The following is a 23,280-nucleotide window of genomic DNA, read 5'->3' on the forward strand; positions in this document are numbered from 1 at the left end:
AAATACTGCATGTTACTACAATCAATTTACTGTTATGAGATAAAATAAATATTAGCTTTTATCATGTATATGGTATAAAGATTTGATGCTGTTGCCTCTCATCTATCCATCTACTATATACCAGGTTAGTAGTCCAGTATGGAGTGGCCCTAAGAAAGCACCACACACACACACTCATATACACATCATTCACACATTGACAGGACCAATAGTGTGAATGATGGCTATATGAGTGTGTGATGCTTAGTCTGGAGCACTCAGTGTAGGAATGCTGGCCTAGTGTGTATATATATATATATATATATATATATATATATATATATATATATATATATATATATATATATATATATATATATATATATATATATATATATATATATATATATATATATATATATATATATATATATATATATATATATATATACCTCTTATCACAATTTTCTGCTATGCAACAAAATATTTGCCATTTATCACGTACATGCTATAAAGTTTTGAAGCTGTTACCTCTTACCAGAAATTTCCCCCTAAAAACTGCATCACCCAAGTTTAGGTCAAGTTAGATGTGGCAACCTCACTTGAGCTGACGTAACCTAATTGATTTTGTGGATGAGAGGAGTGAGCTAATAATTGTCAAATCACATCAGAGTCATTACTTACTTATGAGTCATAAAGTGTTAAGTTTATAAAGACAATGTGAGGACACCTTGTCACTTTATACAAAACTCTGTTTATGGTGCCTTTTCCTTATAGGTTTAACTTTTTATAATTTTACAGTAAAAAAAAAAATAATAATAATCCTCATGTCAGAAAAGTCACAAAGAAAAATGTTTGTCAGGTTAGGTCATAAAAAACGAAATTGACTGAAATGCAACAAACAAACAAAAAGAAACATAATACAAACCTTCCTTATAAATATAACTTACAATATAAAAAGTCAAAGATAAAAACTTACACAGTTTCAAATCTTTACAGCTTACCTAATTTTACATACAGTGGATAATTTCACTAAGAATAGAATAATTAAAGCACTTCTGAGACTTGAGGTGGAGAGAAGTGGTTTTCATAACAACCTCCACTTTTTTTTGCATCCACATCACAACTAACTGTAAGAATTCATCTCACTGATGAAAAAAATATATTGATATGACACCAGAACTCAACACAGGGACGAACCAACCACTGGATTACAAAGGCAGAGAATGGTTAAGAGGTTCCCTAGCTTGAAGCAACAAGACAAGACACAAGAACAAAGTAAAAAGAAGGTATTGTTTTGAATTCACTAGATCTGCTGAGTCTGTAATCCAATCAATGGGTTTACAGAGACAGAGAATGGTGAAGATGTTCTAGACTGGAACACTGAAGGACAAAAATATAAAGTAAAAACAAGGTTTGAGGTCATTAGGTCTCCTATGTCTGAGGCAGCCCTTGTGTTTGCTCAGTCTAAGCTGCCAAAAATAAAACAGCCTGAAAGGAAACTCAAGATAAAAATATGAAGAGAAACTGATGGTTAGTAGAGGAAAGTTTGGGGATAAATCTACCCCAGACAGTATTTTTTTTTTGTCAAGGGCAACAGCAAAAGTTTCAGTAAGAGATGGTAACACAAAAGTCATGAGTTAACTCCATCAAGACCTGAAGTCTTTCAGATGACAAGAAAAATGTCATTAGAAATAATTTCAATAACAGGTGCCATATAAGGGAAGTGTAATTTAAGGGGTAAGAGAAGGAGGAACAAACTCAGAATCATCCAAAAATATAAATCTCATATAATTCTGTTAATTTCTTTACATGAAAGAACAATAGATTAATCATGTTCCTCTTTGAATGACACACAGATAAAGATTCCCACTGCATGTGTCCTTCACTCTCAAAGACTGCAACAGCTCCCACAACAACCTGTTAGATGTTCAGACAGGACACCAGAATATTTGAGAGTAAGAAGCTGAGAGATAAAATCAAGTTAGGAGGTTGAAGAAATCACAGACAAAGGCTCCTAATACATGCGTCTTTGCAGGCTTCAATCTTCCTCCTTTAACAAATGAAACCTTTTAGTAGCTGCTCAATTATTTATTCATATTTTATTTGACATCTGGGTGGAGACAATTCAGGCTCATCTCCTTTCAGTCTGGAGCCTTTGGTCACCTTACAGGGAAGAGATGCCTAACAGGTGTCAGCCAATATGCTGTGAGCTTGTAGCCTGCCAGTGAAAGGCTAGCAGTCCCACCCTCCTGAGTGTGTGTGTGTGTGTGTGTGTGTGTGTGTGTGTGTGTGTAAATTTTATGTTTAGGTATTTGTGTCCAAAAATACAGTGCACCATATCATGTGATGTCTATTAAAGATATATGGAAAAAGAAAAGGAAAAAGAATAAAATAAAACAAAATGAAATGGCTGAAAGTTAAGGACTGATTACTGTGAATGTATGTCTCACTCTCTCACTCTTACCATATATTCAGACCGGTAATGCTGTGAAATAATCCGACATGTTCCTTAACTAAATCAGTCAGACAATTCCTCCCTTCCCTCACCAATAATCCTACCCATGTACATAATATCAAGTAATACTGTGAGATGGCGTCCCTCACCACTCAGCGCATTGCTAACCTGACCTCTGATCTCCAGGCACAGCTGTCACCACCACTGACACAAAGGCAGTGATGCACCACACTCTACACTCAACACTGCAACTGTAAACAGTCAACAAATATAGTAACTTATACAACAACTAAAAATCAACATCACTTAAATTTCATGTTAATTTATTTTGTGATAAAAATTATACAGGTAAATTCACCGAGAGGATTTTACGAAAAATATTACAGGTAATAATTTGGTTGCGTCTTCAAACTGTCACTTTTAAAATACAGAACATGAGTGAATGGAATACAACACAAACATAACAATGAAATGTAGTATGTAGATTTGGAAATATTTAACATTGTGCAGTAACAGCAATGACTGTTCCCTGGGCATTACTGAAAGAAACCTTAGATGTTTTCCTTCAGTGAAAAGTTTTGGAAGTGTTTGTTGGTTGTGGAGGGAGAGTGGCAGCTTTCCTTGCCTGTGTGTTTGTCACTAGGCACCAAGCACCCTCACACCAGCCAGGCTGCAGCACTTGCAGAACTGTGAGAGCTTCAGAGACTACCATATGAAGACCAATTGGCTTCTTGCACTTTCCCTTTAGTTCTTGCACCCTCACATGATGCACCTGACAGCCTCACTCACACCTCAACCAGGCCATGGCTGGGAGGCATGATGAGGCTGACAAGGTAGCTCACTCGTGCCTCACCTTTCCCCCTAACCTCCAGGGTGTGAGTGTGTGGAATGAGAGAGCTGACAGGGTGCTCACTCATGCTCCATCTTCCTCCCTCATCTCCAAGGCAGGGGTGTGAGGTAGAGGAAGGATGGCCAGGACTCCACTCATCCCATACCTTCCTCCCTCACCTCCACAGTGAGGGTGTGAGGCACAGGGAGGCTGGCAACACAGCCTCCACCCCCTCTACTCTTACTCACAGGTGACTCATGCACACCAGCTCTCCATGAATGAAGGGACGTGTCACTGTCAATCATCTCAGTGTACTGAAAGGCGAAGGTCTTTATAAAAGACAGATTGGAAAATTTATACTCGTCACTGTTCTAAACAAACAAATATACACACAAAAAAAAAAAAAATAAATAAAAAAAAAAAAATAAAAAAATAAAAATAATAATAATAATGCAGCTATACATACAGAGAGGAACTTAACCTCCTCACACAAACAACTATGTATAAAACTACACAAACAATAAATAACTAGCACAAAGAAGTGATCATTGCTATTTCATCGTCATCATTGTCATCATAAAACTACAGCTGCAAACAATAGGTCACTCCTACTTGACGAAGGGACAAATATAGACAGACAGACAAAAAGAGACAGACAGATAGAAAAAAAAAAAAAAAAATATATATATATATATATATATATATATATATATATATATATATATATATATATATATATATATATATATATATATATATAAAACATGTGGTTTGACTTATTAATGGTATGTTTTATCTGCTTGTTACCCTGTCTGTCTGCCTGCCTGCCTACCTGTCTGTCTGTCTGCCTGGCTGCCTGCACTGGGTCTGCCTCGGGTCTGCCTTGTGTCTCCTTGAGGACTCGCTGTGTTTCAAGGATCATAGCTTGGTATTGAGCAAAGGACAGTACAATGAAGCCAAGTCCACACAGAGTAGCCACTGGAGTAATATAAAAGGTTTTGTCTTGTTGTGAGACACTTCTTTGGTGAAGGGTTTGTTTCAAGGATCACTACTGCTCACTAATACAAGAGTTAACAAGTAGCTTCACTCTTTCATTCCTTTCACTGGTAAACTCTGGAACACTCTGCTTGGTTTTCTCTTCCCAACTCACATCACTATTCAGACTGCCATACTTATGAGAGACATAGGCATCTTCACTCATTCATTCCTTTCACGGATAAACTCTGGATCTCTCCACCTGTTTATGATTTTTCCACCTTCCTACAACTGCCACTGTTTTAAGAGAGGAGTTTCAAGATGTTAACAAAACTTTTGCAAACCCTTTCTCCTACTGACCTTTCTGGGGAATAGCAATTGAACTGACCTTAAACCATTTTTTGTGCCCTCAACCAGCCTCCTTCACTCATAAAAAAATAAATAGATGAGGACTTAAGTATACTACAACAGGAGAAAGCATAAAATATTTCACAATATCAGGAATAAGGAACATGTTTGTTGGTCACATATGAGGCATGAAAACAACCTTTTTTTTTTTTTTTTGTGTGTGTGTGTGTGTGTGTGTGTGTGTGTGTGTGTGTGTGTGTGTGTGTGTGTGTGTGTGTGTGTGTGTGTGTGTGTGTGTGTTCTTCAGTTCAATGCCAACACATTCTTCTCTTCTTCTTTCTCTCTTACCCTCCCTCCCCTTCCTGTTCTTTGCCTGCCTCCCTACCTCTTCTCTATTCTTATTTTCTTTCCTCCCTTCTTCTCTCATCTGCACAACTCTATGCTACATCTCTCTTCTCTTTCCTTTCGTTCCTCTTTCTATCTTCTTACACTTCATATTCTTATTGTCTTTCTCTCACCTTCTCTCCCACACTTCACAATACACACTCTGAGATCTTGGCAAATATCAACCCAGAAAAAATGACCACTCATTTAATTCAACAAGGCCAATGTTTTTCTTCTTCACAGGGAATATAAAAAACTAACTTTACGTCTGCATATGTCGAAGATCTGCTGAGAGAGAGAATATGCACAAGTGTTTTTTCCTATTTACTACCAACCAAAGAGTTCAGTGAAAGTGAAATACACCCTCTGGCTCCTTGCTGGGTTTCTTTTTCTTCTTTGGTTCTGGAGTGTCTGGGTCCTGCACGCCATCCATGGTGTCAAATGCATAGTCTGTCAACCACTTCTCCAGTAGCTGCTCAAAAAAGTCCTCTAGAATCTTGGCATTTTGGTAGATTTCTGTGTCTTTCTGTGGAGTGAATGGACAGACTGTCAGAATAAGCATCGCAGGTGAAATTCTATCTATATACCAGGCCAACAATCACACATGGGGTGGCCCAGACATGGCACCACACATTCACACTCTTAGCCTGTCACTCCCTGAGAGGAAAGGGACGGTCTCATGGGCCGCCATACTTCTCGTACACCCCAGGAGCATGGCACAACCACAGAAAGGTCCTGCAACATACATTGGTTTATCCCTGGCCCTTCATTATAAGACTGTTCCTTACCCTGCACCTACTCCAGTCCTGAGACCTCAGCAGATGCAGGGTACTTCCTTTGGGGTGCCCTGCAAGTTAGAAAAAAATTGCTCTTTGAACTCCCTCACCACCTTGTAAAGAGTGTAAAAAATACTTCTCTTACTGGATTAAATTCATAGCAGTTCTTAAAGATGAGTCTGATGTCCCTGACGAAGTCCTCCAAACACTGGTAAGGGTCAGAGGAGTCTGTGGCCAGCTTTCTCTTCACAATCTCCAGGGCCATTGGGTGCTTGATGACCTCATAGTATTCCGTCAACTGTAAGGTTTGTCATGCTTCACTAACAAAGCAAAATGAGGGCCTGCATCTCTCAATTACCCTATTTTTTATATACTGTTTCTGTTCACTTTTACAATTTTTTGTTAAATTTTCTGTGCTGTTTGTGTAAGAAAACCAGTACAGAGTGTTTATGTACATTTTTCCTTTTTTCCATCAATTTTTTGTGGCATTAGCATAAATTAACCAGTATAGAGTGTTAATGTCCATTTTCTACTTTTTATACAATTTTCTGTGACATCAGCCTAAGAAAAGAAGTATAGAGTGTTAGCATACATTTTTTTTTACTTTTATACAATATTCTGTGGCAGTAGCATAAGAAAACCAGTACAGTGTCTGTGTCCATTTTCCTACTTCTTTGTTCAATTTTCAGGGCAATTAATATAAGAAAACCAGTTAAGACACTCACCTCCCGATCCACCAGTTCTCTGAAGGGCTGAGACGCTTCATAGTTGCAGTAGAGCTCCAACAGTATCCTCTGGGCCACCTTGAGATCTCGGGTCGTGAGTTCCAACTTTCTTTTTGATTTGTCATTGGCATCAGGGAGCTGCAGGCTGTCGATGTCTGTACACAACATGCACTGCCACTTCTCATTCTCCGTGGGAAGGTGTGTCAGAGTGGGGATGTGGCAGTGGACATGGAATACCTGGAATGGGAATGGTTCATGTCCCTCCCACACCACCTCCTACTCTTAACATTCTTACTGACTAAAACTTATCCTCAAACTTCACTTTTTGGGGATTGGCACTTTTGGTAGGCCAAGCCCTTTGTTTATAGATTTTTACTGCCCCAAGTGATGGTCCAGTCTGTATATTACTCACTCACTATTATGTAGCTCTAAAAAGTAAATTGGCACATCTTGAGAAACAAACTTGCCTATCTATTCTATCATATGCTTCCCTTAAATCCTTGCCTTTCCCTAAACACTTCTGACAGGACAATACGCTGACACCCCACCCACCTTAGGACAGAAGTCACAACAGATGAGATCCCCACCGTCCCAACACACGGCACACCAGTCATCATTCGGATCATTGGGGTCTTTCTTCCAGGGAACAGACGTGCCCGGTGCAATGCCTGAAATACATACACACACACTTGAAAATCCACAGCAAAAGACTAGAGGAAGCATGAATGTCAGGAATGGGATTAGTACAGCTGATATGAAGAGGGAGAAGAAGAGAATACACCACATATAATGACAGGGAACAAGAGAGTACAACTGAGCTCAGAAGTCAAAGTGTTGCATTCACTTCTATTGTTTGGGGTTTTTAATCTTAAATGGTGCATCACTAGAAATGCCTCCTTTGTTAAACATCTCCACCCGCCATGTAACATTCATACACTAACATGCCAGTTCTTACCCAAGTTTTTACCGTTCCTAGGCTCACTGGGCACCGTGGTAGCCGAGTCTGTGGTGCCCATGTCTATTGTGAGTCCTGGCAAGCTGTCCTCACTGTCATTGTTCTGCTCGTCTCTCCTCTTCTGACTCCTGCCGTCACCTGAAGAACGCCAAGCAGAGGGGAATTTATGTTGTTCTGATTCTCAACTCTATTCTGTTCTCAGCACTATTTTATTCAATTATTTTCTGTTATCATCTTGTTCTGACTGTCTATAGATCTATCCTCATCCCTATTCTCAATTCTACTCTAAATTCTGTTTTCATCCTTATTCCACTCAACTATCTTTTACTGAAATCCTTAAAATCCTCTGTCTTCTCATATTTTTCACTGACCTACAGCATTAACTTTTCAGGGAAGGAGAACCAAGACACTTCTGGTACTAGAATGGGTTCAACCACTGCAATTCCTTCACTATAAACCTTCTCCAGAGCAGGTAATATCAATCCAGCCAAGCCTTACCATTCTCCGTGACGTGTAATCTGTCCTCAGCACTCGTGACACCACTAGAGGGACTAGATGAACTGTCGGCACGGGTTGCTGGCTCCTCTTTCACCCTGGCACTGGTGAAGGCGCTGGTGGTAGTGGTGGAGGAGGTGGCTGAGGTGAGCGCTGACAGGCTGATAGAGACCATGGGAGCTGCTATGACTTTGAGTTTGGTATCCTCTGATGATGAGTCCTGGAAAAGTGAGTCTAGGGTAAGGGTGTGGAGAAGGAGGTATAGAAAATTACTTTAAAATCTTTTGGAATCTCACAAGGGCTATTTTTAAGGCCACACAGATGATTAGTTAGGTTCTCATTGATGTTTTTTCCCATTAGTGATGCAGGATCCTTGCTAAACTGCCACTACACCCCTGAAAAACCCTCTCATTACCACTTAAACCTGTTAAAAGTAAAGATAGGACAGTGAAAGATTTGATAATACACCCCTTAGTTTTGGGACAAAATGTACCTCACACTTTCACATTTTGACAAGGATTTGGTTCTGTAAAAATTTGTGAATGTTTTCTTCTTTTTTTCGTTGTATATATACTGTGAGTGGTGCTTTGTCTAAGTTACCCTGTGTGGGACTGACAGCTTGGTATGCAGATAGAATGGACAGATACTTCCAAGTAATTAGATATGTTTTAGAAAATGTGTATTACTTTAGGTACATGCTATCCAAGTCTTTTCTTGCTCTGCTAAATTGTTTTTAATTATTCAGATGAAATAAGAAGTGTTATCAGGAATTAAGTGATTAACAGGCTACCATCTCAAGTTAAATAAAAAGCCCTATAACCAGTCAAGGGCTGAAGGGACTACCATCTATTTTCCAGGTGAAATTAAGCAAGACCGTTCTGTGAAAAGAGTTCGAGCCTCCATAAAGTCAAAGATTCAGTTATTTTGTCACCACACTGTTCTTGAAGAAGATTTATGCAAGAATCCTGAGGTATCACTTCCTCATCTTCACACACACACACACACACTTCACTGCTTCTATCAAAACATATACCATCCATACTCGAGACTGTTCACACCTAAGTACAATGTGAAAGAGAAAACACACCTAATTTCTTAGTAAGAAGACTGATATATTATAGGAATGAAGGCTTGAGGTAGCAAGGAAGTTACATGCTACTAGAAAGTTACTCTAGATACCAAAGAATTAACTGACAAGTAACAGAGATATTGAAGACACCCAAGACAAATAGCTGGATGCATAACAGAGCTTAAAAGTTTGAGACAGCAAGCAAATGACACAATAAAGAATAAATAATAAATATGTACTCTAGTGATTCAAGACCTAAATACACTATTAAGTTAGGGAACACTAAGAAATACTGAAGGGACACAAGAAAACATCTACAGTTCTATACACCCTCTTACCTTTTGCTATTTAGAGGAGTGAAGAGGCAGAATACCAGCACAATGAGAGAGAATTAATTACAGTACCTACCTCCTCTATCCAGTATAGACTAGTGGGATATCAAATGTCTTGGCTATAAGTATTGTATATGTGATAACGAAGAGAAAAAGAGAAAGAGAACAAGACAAACATTTCACCATTGAAAGTCCCATACTGGCGTATCAAAAACAGTGCCCATCAGGTATATATTGTTAGTACTATGTTAAGTCACTACACGTCTGTTAGTCCGCAGCGCACTTCACTACACCCACACCACATCCCTCTCACTCTGCACCACACTTCACTACACCCACACCACAACACCACATCCCTATCTGTCCACACCAGACTTCGCTATCCCACACTACACCATCAAGAGTTTATCAGCCCACACCACACTTCACTATCAATGAATCTGAATGTCTTACAGGATCTAAAATTCTATCAACAAATATGAGTCTTTATCAACAGAACTTAGTCTTTATCAAAGGATCTGACTCGGTATCAAAGAGATCCAAGTCGGTATCAAAAGATCTGAGCCTATGTCAAAGGATCCGAGTCTGTATCAAAAGTCTGAGTCTGTATTAAAATATCTGAGTCTGCATTAAAAGATCCAAGTCTATTGAAGAATCTGAGTCTCTATCAAAGGATCTGTGTCTCTATCAAAGGATCTGAGTCTCTATCAAAGGATCTGAATCTATTAAAAATTCTGGGTGTCTATCAAAGGATCTGAGTCTCTATCATAGGATCCGAGTCTATAAAAAAAATCAGGGTCTCTACCAAAGAATCTGTGTGTCTATCAAAGAATCTGTGTCTCTATCAAAGGATCTGAGCCTCTATCAAAGGACCTGAGTCTCTATAAAAAAATCTGGGTCTCTATCAAAGGATCTGAGTCTCTATCAAAGGATATGAGTTTCTATCAAAGGATCTGAGTCTTTCCCTATTAAAGGATCTGAATTGGTTAACTGAAGAAAACATTAACAAAAATTAATAAGATTCAGTAAGCACAGTTAGACAAGATACTTGTGTTGTAGGGTGACAGTCATGGTGGTGGTGGTTGTGGCTGCAATAAACAAACAAGTTCTGACAAGGTTGAGTTAAGTACGTGAAGTAATGAGTGGCTGTGAGTATCCAGCTGAGTGAGACGTTACGGCCTTGAAAACCTTGCAAGACACCCTTGGAAAACTTTGCAAAATACCTTAAGAAAAAAAGAAAACTGCAAGACACCTCAAAAACCTTGCAACCCATCTTTGAAAACCTTGCAAAACACCCTGAACCTTACCTGGCCCACACTCTGGGACGGCATACTGGAGTCGGCTGGCACCTCTGAGGACGCTGAGGGCTTGGGGAGAATGGACCGAAACCCTAAAATCCTGGTCAGTGGGGGCAAGTTTGGAGGAGTGTTGGAGGTTGTACTGTTGTTGGAGGTTGTGGTGGTGGTAGTGGTGGGAGGAGAAGTAGAACTCACCCCTCCATTAGATTTAGACGACCCCAACATGATCTTGAAGGAGTTGTCCACGTTTTCCGATGGGATGGAGACCATTGGCGAGGCGTTGAGGGATGACTTGGAGGACTCGGCTGTCTGGGGGATGTGCCAGGAAGGTGTGGGGGAGCTGCTGTCCTTCTTCACATGGGACTGCTGCTGCTGTGTGCTGTGTGGGGATGCCTGCCTTGAGTCTGGCTTGGGGCCAATGTTGGGCTGTGACAGTGTGTTGCGCAGGATGCCGTGCAGCGTGAGGTGCTGCTGCTTCTGGTGCTGCGCGTGCTGCTGCTGGTGTGGCAGCGCCGGCTGGTGTGGCTGCTGGTGCGCCTTCTGCTGTGGCACAGGGGTGATGCTAATGCCCGAGGGAGGATTGAGCTGCGCGGCAATGTTCACCATGCCCAGTGGGTTGCTGCTGGCAGCAGATACGGCTGCCATCTGGGAGATGTTGGCCATGGCCACGGCAGCAGCTGGGTTGATGTTCTGTCTGAATGGCAGAGACGGCCTGCTGGCAGGCTGCTGTTCATGGTGCCTCGGCTGCCCCTGGTGTTGCTGGTGCTGCTGCAGCCGTGCCGCTAAGTGTGGGTTGAAGGTATTGAGTTTGTACGTACCTCCAGAGCCCAGCAACCCACGCAGGTGACTGCAAGCACAGGGAAAGTTGGGTTAGCTTAGGTTGCAATGGGACAGGTTTGGGAATATTATGTTATGCTTGGCTGTTAGGTTAGATCAGGGACTATACAATAGCCATTGTAATCAGGAAGTTCAGAAAATTGACTGCAACAGTGTTGAGACCATTCATGCCACACTGGAGAAAGTGCAAAGAGCAACAGCAAGTAAGGCAACAAATCTCCACAAAATTTGAGGAAACAGATAAACTGATGAACAGAAACAGCAAAAACTATAGCTGCATACCTGTTCTCTCCAATGGGGTGAGTGGTGGAGGATACAGAGGAGGAGACATCCGAGGAGCGGCCCTGGGTGAGCTGAGGCATACGAGGGAAGTTGGAGTGGCTGGGGCCGGGGTGGGACTGTGTGGAGGGCTTGGGCTGTATCCTCACCAGCCCTGGAGGGTTCGCTGGGCCAGGAGGAGCTGGACCAAATGTGTGAAACTTGTGGTGCATGTTGCTGCCGCCCTGTGATGTGTAAATCATTAGTATGAGTTATGAGTGTCAGTTTCTATGTGCATTTGGCATGTTTTCTGTGTAAGTGTTCCGTAGCAGTGTTCTCCATTTATTCCTGTCCTTGCATGCCTTAATCAACTCATTCACTTCTCATCCTTTTCATATTTCAGTATTCTGTCCTCCATGCAATTCTATTCTTGTGCAATCTATTCCTCTAACTCTCCTTTCATCCATTTCTCTCACACATTTCATCACCCTGTCCTTTATCTGTTTCCATCCTTGCATACTCTAATCCTCTCATTTTCCTACCATCTATTTCTCTCAAATATTCCAGCCCTCTGTCCTCCACTTATTCCTGTGCTTGTCTTTGTTTCTTGAATGCTCTAATAACTTTTTTCACTCAAAGGGATTTTCATGATTCTTGTGATAATCTGATGGTTTCCATATCATCAATGGGAAAAAAAAACTCATGAAAATCCAACCAATAATATCTACAGTCTTAGAATATTTTTAAGCAAGCCTTCATGATAGGAAATTCAATGATCAATTTACACAACAACAAATAATTACTTGTATATGATGCTGTTGCTGCTGCTGCTGCTGTTGTTGCTGCTGCTGTTGCTGCTGCTGCTGTTGTTGTTGCTGCTGCTGTTGCTGGATGTGTGAGTGCATAGGTGTGAGTGCTGGGGGCTGGGGGGGCTGTGGGGGCTGGGGTGAGGCTGCCTGTTCCACTGGGGAGGGCTGGGACGAGCGGGCCTTGCTCTGCAGCCCCGCATCAGGGGGAGGGTATATCTTGTTGTCTACTAATAGATAGCCCACATCCTTCAGAGCTGTGGGGGAGTAAGAACAATAAGGTAATCTATGTAGATCTTGTTGTCTACTAATAGACTGCCTAATAAATAGATTGTGGGGAGTAAGAACATGTAGAGGATAAGGCAATGTATTATGCAACTTTGTGAATACTTTACACACATTGTAACACATCACACTGCCATGTCGACAAGCATTTATACCTTTCCCCCACAAACAAAAGCTATGCATTACAGTTCTCCTATTTTATGCTACAGCCAATTTCATTTAAGAATTCTTTAATGAAAGGTACAAGAAAAATTCTTCGACCAACTAGATTAGAATTGTTGGAAGAAGAGAGATTGACTAACTAGAAGAATGGCTGGGAAGAAGATAGAAGGGAAAATAGAGAACTATGTTACAGCTAATGGAGGAGGAGGGCAGAAGAAATAAAATTGTCTCTGGTTGAACACTACTAAACAAATCCTCCTCCCACAAATGACAGTAGCAGCTGTAAGTTAACCTGTCCTCTCAGTCATGTTAGGTCAGGTTAACTTGCCACCAATGTAAAGAACACACTAACCTTTGCCGAGCCCCCGTGACTCGCTGGATATCCTGAGGGAAATGTCATCTCCAGAATTCAGCTTTGCCTTGAAGCGGTCAAAGAGACTCCGGTCAGGCGAGTCCTTGTCCACCTTCAACACCTGCTCCATCAATAGTCTGTACAATTATATTAAGGAGAGTTAATATAAGTTAAGTTAGGATCAACAGACAAGTAATAGGTATAACACATTCACTCAAGTTAATATATGTTAGGTGCAAGGGTCTCATTATGAAGGGATGACGGTAAACAGGTGTGTGTTGCCGGGCCTTGCAATGGAAGTATATGGCTAGCTGTGGTTCACTTAAGCTCCTGGAGTGTCGTATAGAGGGCCAGGAGACTATCCCTTTCATCCAGGGCTGAGGCGGCTGAGAGTGTGAGTGCTTGGCGCTTTGTTCGGACCCCCCTATATGGGATTGATGTCCTGGTATATAAATAAATAGACAGATACATACATTTACCAAGAATGTCTCCCCTAAAAATGAGGAAGTCAAGATTCACAAATTTCATATCCATAATCAGTCACACCAATTCCTTAGTCCCTTGGCCCCCAATGGAGAAGAGAAAGTACTTCTGCCCTCACCTTGTGGGAATCAGCCGCACAGATAGATAGATAGAAGTAAAAGTACATGATATTCTATTCCTAAGTTTTATATGTAAAGCAGCCATTACTTTTTGGAGTAGAGCAGAGCCATGTCGGAGGAGGTGGTGAGCACGGCCTCCACCACAGTGATGCAATGGTCTGCCTGGGAGCCCAAGTGTAGCAGCACCTCATTCTTCTTGTCTAGCTGCTCCTGCTTGCTATTGCACACCTCCCGCAGCAATTCAAACAGCGTGTTGCCTCGTGTTCTGATGATGTCAATGAACCTGAAGGAAAAAGTTGCTGGGTGAAACAAGGAGCTTTTTTTTGTTTTTTTATTATCCTGCATTGCTTACTTTAGAATCTTAACCTTTACTATCCTACATCTCTTCCTTATACACACACACATACACACACACACACACACACACACACACACACACACACACACACACACACACACACACACACACACACACAGATATAGATAGATACTCATACCCTTGGCCCCTGACAAAGAATAGAAAGAGAAAGACAAATACAGATATTTAATTGACCACTAACATGCACACATACATACATACAAACAGATAGATATAGATATTTGATTGACCACACACACACACCAGCAACACAAGCCTCCCACACTCACGTCTCCACCAGCCTGTTGATGTCCGCCTGCACTGACTCCTGCTTGTTGAGGATCTGCTGCCTGCGTTCGGCCACGAGCTCCTTAGCGTTCTCTATGTAGCCTCTCTTCTTCCGGATGTCCATGAGAAACTGACGAAGCCTCTCCCGGGTCAGGTTTGCCATCTCCTCTGAAAACTTGTACTTGTGTTCTCGGTGCTCTATTAGCTGGCAGTCTCGACACGTCAGCTGGTCACAGGTTTGGCAGTAGAGGTTCAACTTTTCCTGAAGGAGAGAATATGGATGTGACTGGATTTCAAACAGCAATAGATTTTCATGTACTTTGGAGACTACAGACGTTATTAAGGATGTTTTCATGATTCTGGTGAGATTAGCAAAGGTTATCAAGGATGTTTCCATGATCCTAGTGACAGTTTAATAAGAATTCTACCATCAACAATAGGAAAAATACTTGTATAACTTAACAAAACATCAATGATCTTTTGGAAACATTCCAAATGAGAACCTGAGGCATTCTCAGACACGGCCCTTCCCCCAGTCCTCATTGTGGGACCCCGGCCCTCACTGTGGCACTCTGGCCCTCAATGTGGCACTCTGGCCCTCACTGTGGCACTCTCACCCTTACTCTTACCTTAGAGTGCACATTACAGAAGAGGGACTTCTTCACTTGCGTCTTGGAGGGCGAGTCTGAGTCCACCTCCCCCTTGGCCTTAATGATGTGGTCTTTGGTCACCTTCACTCTCTTGTGGGCCTGAAACAGTGGGGAATGGGTATCAGTGTTGGCAGTGGTTTTTGTAGAAGCAGTAATAACAATAACGACAACAATAATAATAATCTATCTATCCATATACAATAGTAATAATAACACTTAATAATAATAGTCAAAAGAGGAGGAAAACAACAACAACACAAGCCCCTCACCTGAATGCACTGGTCACACAGCCACTCAGAGCAGTCGGTGCAGAGGCCGGTCGCCACAGCCTCGTCACTGCAGGAGGTGCAGGTGAAGCTCTCCTCCACGCTGCCATTAGGTCCCCGCTCGCTGTTGCTCTGCGCCTCACACACAAACATGTTGTCAAGAATGCTCTCCTGAGAGAAACCCTTCTTGCATACTGGACAGTGGATCAGCGGGTCCACTGAAAGAGTTTGTGTGTGTCAGTATGGAGTTGATTTCTTCATTAACTGATAGGAAAAACTATACATATAGGAAAAATGGTACACATCTACCTAGAATTTGGAACAGAAATGAGGACTTAACCTAAATACACATGTAACTAAAATTTTGGATAACTGTGACTGTCATATGAGTTTAAGTTTGAGGATAAGGGGAAAGATGTAGGAGGCAGATGTTATGAAGAAAATGACAAGGATGTGGGGAAGGAAGAATGCATGAGGTAGTGAGTGCATACTTAATATCTTCTGTAATGAAAAGGAGAGTGGGGGAGGAGGTGAGAGAAACACAAGGGATGGGATGGGATTTTTTTTTTTCCCAACCAGTTTTGTCCAAGGCTTCTTCTCACCTCCCCAATTTGCCTTAATGTCTGAACAGAAAAGGAGTGTTGTATTAATAAGGAATGTGCTGAAAAAGAAGAAGAAGAAGAAGAAGAAGAAGAAGAAGAAGAAGAAGAAGAAGAAGAAAAACATACTGGTAAGAGAAGACAGTCACTAGAAAAAATAATAGCAATAATCACAGCTTTTGTTTCACACACACACACACACACACAGCTTTTTTTTCTTTTTTTTATGTAGGAAGGACACTGGCCAAGGGCAACAAAAATCTAATTAAAAAATGCCCACTGAAATGCCAGTCCCATAAAAGGGTCAAAGCAGTGGTCAAAAATTGATGAATAAGTGTCTTGAAACCTCCCTCTTGAAGGAATTCAAGTCATAGGAAGGTGGAAATGCAGAAGCAGGCAGGGAGTTCCAGAGTTTACCAGAGAAGGGGATGAATGATTGAGAATACTGGTTAACTCTTGCGTTAGAGAGGTGGACAGAATAGGGGTGAGAGAAAGAAGAAAGTCTTGTGCAGCGAGGCTGTGAAAGGAGGGGAGGCATGCAGTTAGCAAGATTAAAAGAGCAGTTAGCATGAAAATAGCGGTAGAAGACAGCCAGATATGCAACATTGCGGCAGTGAGAGAGAGGCTGAAGACAGTCAGTTAGAGGAGAGGAGTTGATGAGACGAAAAGCTTTTGACTCCACCCTGTCTAGAAGAGCAGTATGAGTGGAACCCCCCAGACATGTGAAGCATACTCCATATATGGCCGGATAAGGCCCTTGTACAGAGTTAGCAGGTGAGTGGGGGTGAGAAAAACTGGCGGAGACATCTCAGAACACCTAACTTCATAGAAGCTGTTTTAGCTAGAGATGAGATGTGAAGTTTCCAGTTCAGATTATAAGTAAAGGACAGACCAAGGATGTTCAGTGTAGAAGAGGGGGACAGTTGAGTGTCATTGAAGAAGAGGGGATAGTTGTCTGGAAGGTTGTGTCGAGTTGATAGATGGAGGAATTGAGTTTTTGAGGCACTGAACAATACCAAGTTTGCTCTGCCCCAATCAGAAATATTAGAAAGATCAGAAGTCAAGCGTTCTGTGGCTTCCCTGCGTGATATGTTTACCTCCTGAAGGGTTAGACGTCTACGAAAAGACGTGGAAAAGTGCAGGGTGGTATCATCAGCGGAGTGGATAGAACAAGAAGTTTAGTTTGAAAGATCATTAATGAATAATAAGAAGAGAATGGGTGACAGGACAGAACCCTGAGGAACACCACTGTTAATAGATTTAGGAGAAGAACAGTGACCGTCTATTACAACAGCAATAGAACGGTCAGAAAGGAAACTTGAGATGAAGTTACAGAGAGAAGGATAGAAACCGTAGGAGGGTAGTTTGGAAATCAAAGCTTTGTGCCAGACTCTATCAAAAGCTTTTGATATGTCCAAGGCAACAGAAAAAGTTTCACCAAAATCTCTAAAAGAGGATGACCAAGACTCAGTAAGGAAAGCCAGAAGATCACCAGTAGAGCGGCCTTGACGGAACCCATACTGGAGATCAGATAGAAGGTTGTGAAGTGATAGATGTTTAAGAATCTTAAGGGACACTATCACCTCTGTTATGCGCTCAGCACACAAAGACGGGACTCTGACACGGAAGCAGTGGTCATTCCAAGGAAAATCAGCAAAATACCTCCTCAGGTCCCCCCAACTAGCAGGGGCAAAACGCCAGAGGCACATTCGCTTAGAGGGATCTTGAGGAGGGATTGGAGTGATAGGACAAGATAAAGATATGAGATTGTGATTGGAGGAGCCCAATGGAGAAGAAAGGGTGACAGCATAAGCAGAAGGATTAGAGGTCAGGAAAAGGTCAAGAATGTTGGGCGTATCTCCAAGACGGTTGGGAATACGAGTAGGGTGTTGCACCAATTGCTCTAGGTCATGGAGGATAGCAAAGTTGTAGGCTAGTTCACCAGGATGGTCAGTGAAGGGAGAGGAAAGCCATAGATGGTGATGAACATTGAAGTCTCCAAGAATGGAGATCTCTGCAAAAGGGAAGAGGGTCAGAATGTGCTCCACTTTGGAAGTTAAGTAGTCAAAGAATTTCTTATAATCAGAGGAGTTAGGTTAGAGGTATACAGCACAGATAAATTTAGTATGAGAGTGACTCCATAGTTGTAGCCAGATGGTGGAAAACTCGGAAGATTCAAGAGCGTGGGCACGAGAGCAGGTTAAGTCATTGCGCACATAGACGCAGCATCCAGCTTTGGATTGAAAATGAGGATAGAGAAAGTAGGAGGGAACAGAAAAGGGGCTACTGTCAGTTGCCTCAGACACCTGAGTTTCAGTGAGGAAAAGAAGATGAGGTTTAGAAGAGGAGAGGTGGTGTTCTACAGATTGAAAATTAGATCTTAGACCGCGAATATTGCAGAAGTTAATGAATAAAAAATTGAGGGGGTTGTCAAGACACTTAAGGTCGTCGACAGAAAGGCAGTCCGACCTGGGGACATTTATGATCCCCTCCCCAGATGGGGACTCCGAGGCTGGTGTAGGAGTCGCCATGATGATTTTAAAATTTTTGAGTGAAGGGTGTGTGTGTTATTAGGTGCTTGTAGTTTTGTGTGGAGGAAGAGAGTTGTCTTTAGAGGGCAGGCTGTGACTGCCCCCTTGTGTTGTGAGACACAAAGGGAAACGTTCAGTGAGGTCACAGCTGGGTTTAATGATAAGTTCACAGCACCCCCTGAACAGTGCTTTAGACCTCACTGGGAGTAAAGCTTAACATACAAACACAACAACAGCCAAGGGATGAAGGTAATAAATTCCAGAATGCAAGTAAAATAAGAAAAAAAAAGTTAATTTCTTTAATAACTGATGGGAAATTATAGGAAATAGCTAGCATTTTGGGAGTGAGTCAAGTAAAAATTGATGCTTCATGGTTAAATATCAGTGGGGGAGAAAAGGGTTATATATTTCCTGAGCATCACAACAGGTAGCCTTTCACATGTTTTGACAGTGTCCCTTATGGAAGCAGTACATGTAAACTATGTTATTAAAAATTTGCACATTCAGAATTCCAAAACTGAGGCAAAAAGAACTGATTGATAAGTTTTGGCAGATACATGAAAAGAAAGGAAGAAAAATAAATACAGATGAAAAAAAAAAAATCAAACAAATTAAATATATGACATCAGGAAATGGCTTAATTATGTAATACAAAGAAACAAAGCACAATGCAACACAGCACAGCACAGCCAGAATATGGAAAGCAGTGGTTGTTGTTTTGTTTTTTGAAGAGTTGCTCTGGCCAAGGGCAACAAAAAGTCTGAAAAAACTATTGCAGCTGAAGGTGCCAGTCCGTAAACAGAGGTTTGGGAAATGTTCACTGTATAATGGAGTCTCAGGTTATAAAAGGGTGACTTGCCGACATAAGTCAAATAGAATTATGCAAAATAATGAGGAAAAGTGTCTTGAAAGCTATACACATGTACACTAATGAGAATCTAAATACAAGCTCATATGATTAATTAACTGCTTGAATGCTTAACCAGGTCACAGAATATGAAATGAAGACGACAGGGCACTCACTCTTTTTGCTCCACAGCCCTCACAATGCACAGGCGTGTCTAACCCTTAATGCATGGACAAGACAGGACAGTCAAGGTCACCTAAATTATACTGGGCCTTGGTGTTCACTCATGACCTAACTGGTAGTGTATGAAATTTGCATTTTTTGTGTATGCATTTATTATCATATATTTTTTTTCTTTTATGCAAGAGGGCTTCTGGCCAAGGGCACCAAAATGGAGATGTTGATCCACAAGAGAGTTGTCACAAGAATACCCTTGCTCTTGAAGGAATTGAAGTTATAGGCAGTAGCAAATACAGATCCAGGCAGAGAGTTTCAGAATTACCTTGAACATCCCGCCTGGTGTTCAATCCCCAGCAGGAACCTCTCATAGCCAATCTATCACATCCTCAGATCAATTTCTCACTTCCTATGATGCTCCCAAGTATGAGACAATACATTTCAACATTCGCCACCTCACCAGTCAATACCATCCCGGTTAGATCCTTGTTTAGTCTTGTCAAGGTTTATTAGTGGTCTCGGCTTTTGCAATATTCGGTCCAAGGTATAGAGAGGCAGGACAAGACAGACCATAATTTTACATATCTACTTGCGACAAAAAAATTGCTTCATTTGCCAATACGACATGTGACTCTGCAATATTACTGACAATCTAATCAAAAGGGAATGAAGGTAGAACTGAGAAAATGAAGGTGTTGGATGAAAAATGTTGAACCTAACAAGTGTGATACAAGGCAGCAGCACAGGATGGTTATGTCAGGCACTGCTATCTACAAACACGACTTTAGAAACAGCATGAGAACATATAATCAGCAACAGTATAATTGTATGTATCTTTGCTGCAATAGCACACACGTTAAGTAAAATTCTGCACTTACTGGCCACAATGTCTTCGTCCTTGTTCATCTCTGGCTCGGCTGCCTCATGGGTGAGACATTTGTTGCAGGCGGAGTGCAGGCATGGCAGCAGCTTGGGCTCCTGGTCCAGGGCACTTGAATCACAGAACACACAATGCACAGAGTCCCAGCTAAACTGTTCCTCAGGCCCCGCCCCTGCCGTGCCTGACACACTGCCCTCTCCCCCCCCACTGCTGGCACTGGAGTCCCCACCTCCCTCCATGGCCTCGGGTTCCTGTACCACCAACATTTCACTCTCCGTGGGGGAAGGTTCTTGCTCCTGCTCCTTGCTACTCACAGTCCACGCCCTGCTGGTCTCCACCTCACTCCCCGTCACTTGTTCGGTATTCTCCACATTGCTCTGCTCCGCTTCACTCGCCGAGGGCTCCTCAGGGGAGGGAAGTGCCTCTGGGGGGTCCAAGGGGAGAGGTGCAACCTGAGGGACATCCTCAGGCCGCTCGGGGTCCAAACGGGGCGCTGACTCGGCCTCCTCACGTTCTCCTTCCCCACTGTCACCTTCCCTTACAGGACTCCCCGCCCCCTCCTCAGCCTCGGCCACAGCCCCAGGGGACACACTGGACATTTCCCTGTCATCCTCCACTAGTTTCATCGCGTTGCGTTGGTCAGCGTCCGCGCCATCGGGTCTCGCACTCTCCTCCTCCACTGCTTGGCCTCCCTCACCCATTTGTAAACTCCCGATTTGCACTCCAACCAAATTCTCCAGAGCCGTTAATGGCCGTAGGTCCAAACTAGATTCTGCCATTGCCTTGTGCAACCATCAAGCTTGAAGGCGTGACTCAGATATACGGAAATTGTAACTGAAAAGTAAGGCAGTCGTCCAGTGTAGGCACCGACATGTTTTCTTGTTGTCGTGATGATCAAGGCATTGTGGGTCCCGCCAGGCCCGCCAATCCTGCCTTATTTCACCTCTTTTTACTATTTCCATACAGCCTATTCTATCTCTCTCTATCTCAAGCATTATTTTATCATATCCTTCCTACTGGTGGAGATTGGTAAGAGGCTTGCATAACGGGAAGTTGGTATTTGGGGTTGGTAATATGAAAGACGCGGGATTTTTGACATGTTTTGCTTGTGGTCACTGATGTAAAATATATTGGGGCGTGTGGGAATGTGGTCGATATATGAATATAGGATGCCTATAGGCTTAGGAAAATATATGTAAATTATTAGTATATAGAAAAATTGCTTCAACATTACCAAACCGAATATGGAAATAGTGTTTTTCTAATGGCAACAATAACAATGACGTGATGAACCTCATTAAATATTGTGACGCCTTCACGGTCACACTAACATACCTAACAATTGGGTGCTGACCTGACTAGCCTTGTCGTTGTTCGGAATAAAAGCTAAAAAACCTAGGAGGTTAAGGAAGGCCCTCCACAAAAGCTTTCCTAAAAACTTGGTCCCACAGGGTAGAGCTATGGCTTTCCACCAGGGTGTCCCGATCCCCCTGTCCGCTGCACCATCACGTTCCTGATCAAGGTACAGCTTAGGGGGAAGGTGGTGATTTCACTGTGAGCGGCAGGAGGTCTACAGAATTCTCTTTCGCCCTTCACTTTTCACTAGTAGAGGCGAGGGGATGGGGGAGAGAGGGAATATTAAGTAATGTGCCCATATAATTTCACTGTTCTATGTAATTTTCTTTCGCAGGAGATCTACATAATTTTCCTTTGTAGTTTCCTTCTCGCTGGTAGAGGTGAGTGAGAGAAAATTGCTTGCTTATGTCTTTATTGATTACTTTAAAAGCATAGTACATAATATACGAAAAAGACAAACATTATAACATAAGAAATTACGATAAATAAATAAATAAATAAAGACAATACCAGCGGGATTCCGTCTTCTTAGCAGAAGAGTTTCACCAACTCCTCTTTGGTGAGGTTCCTGCTTTCGTCGAGCGGAAAGGCATCGTCGTAGGTGACCCAGCTGTCTTGCCGCGGATGGTCTCCACTGGCCGGGAGACAGGGAGGTTCCTCAGGAGCGGTCTTCCTTACGGAGTAGCCTTTTCACCACAGTGAGGGCAGACTCGTGCTCATGGATAGCCTGGTACTCCTGTTCCATCAGATCCGTGTACATGTCAGGAGGTCGACCAAATCAGCCTCGCTGAAGGTGTGGGTTGTCTCCGTCTTCTGAGTGACCTGCTCTCAGCGGGAGGCCAGTTGGGCAGGCGGCGGCTTCTTCGGTGACCTTGGTTCGGCATCGCTAAAAGGAGCAGCCACAACCTTCCTCTCGAGGCCTGCCTCCGTGTAGCCGCCGGCTCAGTATCAGCCGGCTTGTAGTTTCTGTACTTTATTTTGCAGCTGGTTTCTTGTTATGTTCTTATCATGACGGGCCCCAGATAGGGGTTACACTACTGTACTTTGCCATAAGTTACGTTACGAGGTTAATATTACACTTATAACATTAAGTGTGGACGAGACGAGAAGGCGAGCTACACAGGGGTGTTTGTTTACAGGACGCCACGGCCTTTATCTAAAGCATAATTTTTCCCCTCAGCCAGCTCAGCGCGAGGCAGGGTAAGGGTTAACATAGTTTAATGGGGGTCAAGGGGGGTGAACTTGGGAAGAAACATGGTGTGATGGGTTGAAGGGGTGAAATGAGAAGAAATAAGGGGGCTCTACCATAGGATCAGTCTTGGTGGCAGCCGTAGATGCAAGACCTATGTCGTTCATCACTCTCCAGCTGTGCCATTGTCGTCTCTGCCGCAGAGGCACTGTAG

At 42.5% G+C, this 23,280-nt stretch overlaps 1 protein-coding gene across 3 annotated transcripts; it reads right to left on the minus strand.

Moving 5' to 3' along the window:
• Nucleotides 1-2,743: 2,743 nt before the first annotated feature.
• LOC135112530 (E3 ubiquitin-protein ligase TRIM33-like) lies at nt 2,744-21,431 on the minus strand. Of its 3 annotated transcripts, XM_064026955.1 has the most exons (16): nt 20,520-21,431; nt 15,491-15,705; nt 15,201-15,320; nt 14,574-14,833; nt 14,014-14,208; nt 13,324-13,460; nt 12,522-12,781; nt 11,743-11,963; nt 10,633-11,470; nt 7,928-8,144; nt 7,430-7,567; nt 7,027-7,142; nt 6,475-6,711; nt 5,895-6,047; nt 5,309-5,499; nt 2,744-4,244 (listed from the first exon to the last, which is right to left on the minus strand). In XM_064026955.1, the coding sequence occupies exons 1-15, from the start codon at nt 21,298-21,300 to the stop codon at nt 5,317-5,319; spliced, it is 4,071 nt and encodes a 1,356-aa protein (XP_063883025.1). In that variant the 5' UTR covers nt 21,301-21,431; the 3' UTR covers nt 2,744-4,244; nt 5,309-5,316. The 3 variants fall into 3 exon arrangements, with proteins under 3 accessions (XP_063883025.1, XP_063883026.1, XP_063883023.1); XM_064026956.1 differs by having other exon boundaries at nt 2,744-5,499; nt 10,819-11,470; XM_064026953.1 differs by having other exon boundaries at nt 2,744-5,499.
• Nucleotides 21,432-23,280: the final 1,849 nt, after the last annotated feature.

Source organism: Scylla paramamosain, chromosome 24, assembly GCF_035594125.1.
Source record: "Scylla paramamosain isolate STU-SP2022 chromosome 24, ASM3559412v1, whole genome shotgun sequence".
Taxonomy (NCBI): Eukaryota; Metazoa; Arthropoda; class Malacostraca; order Decapoda; family Portunidae; genus Scylla; species Scylla paramamosain.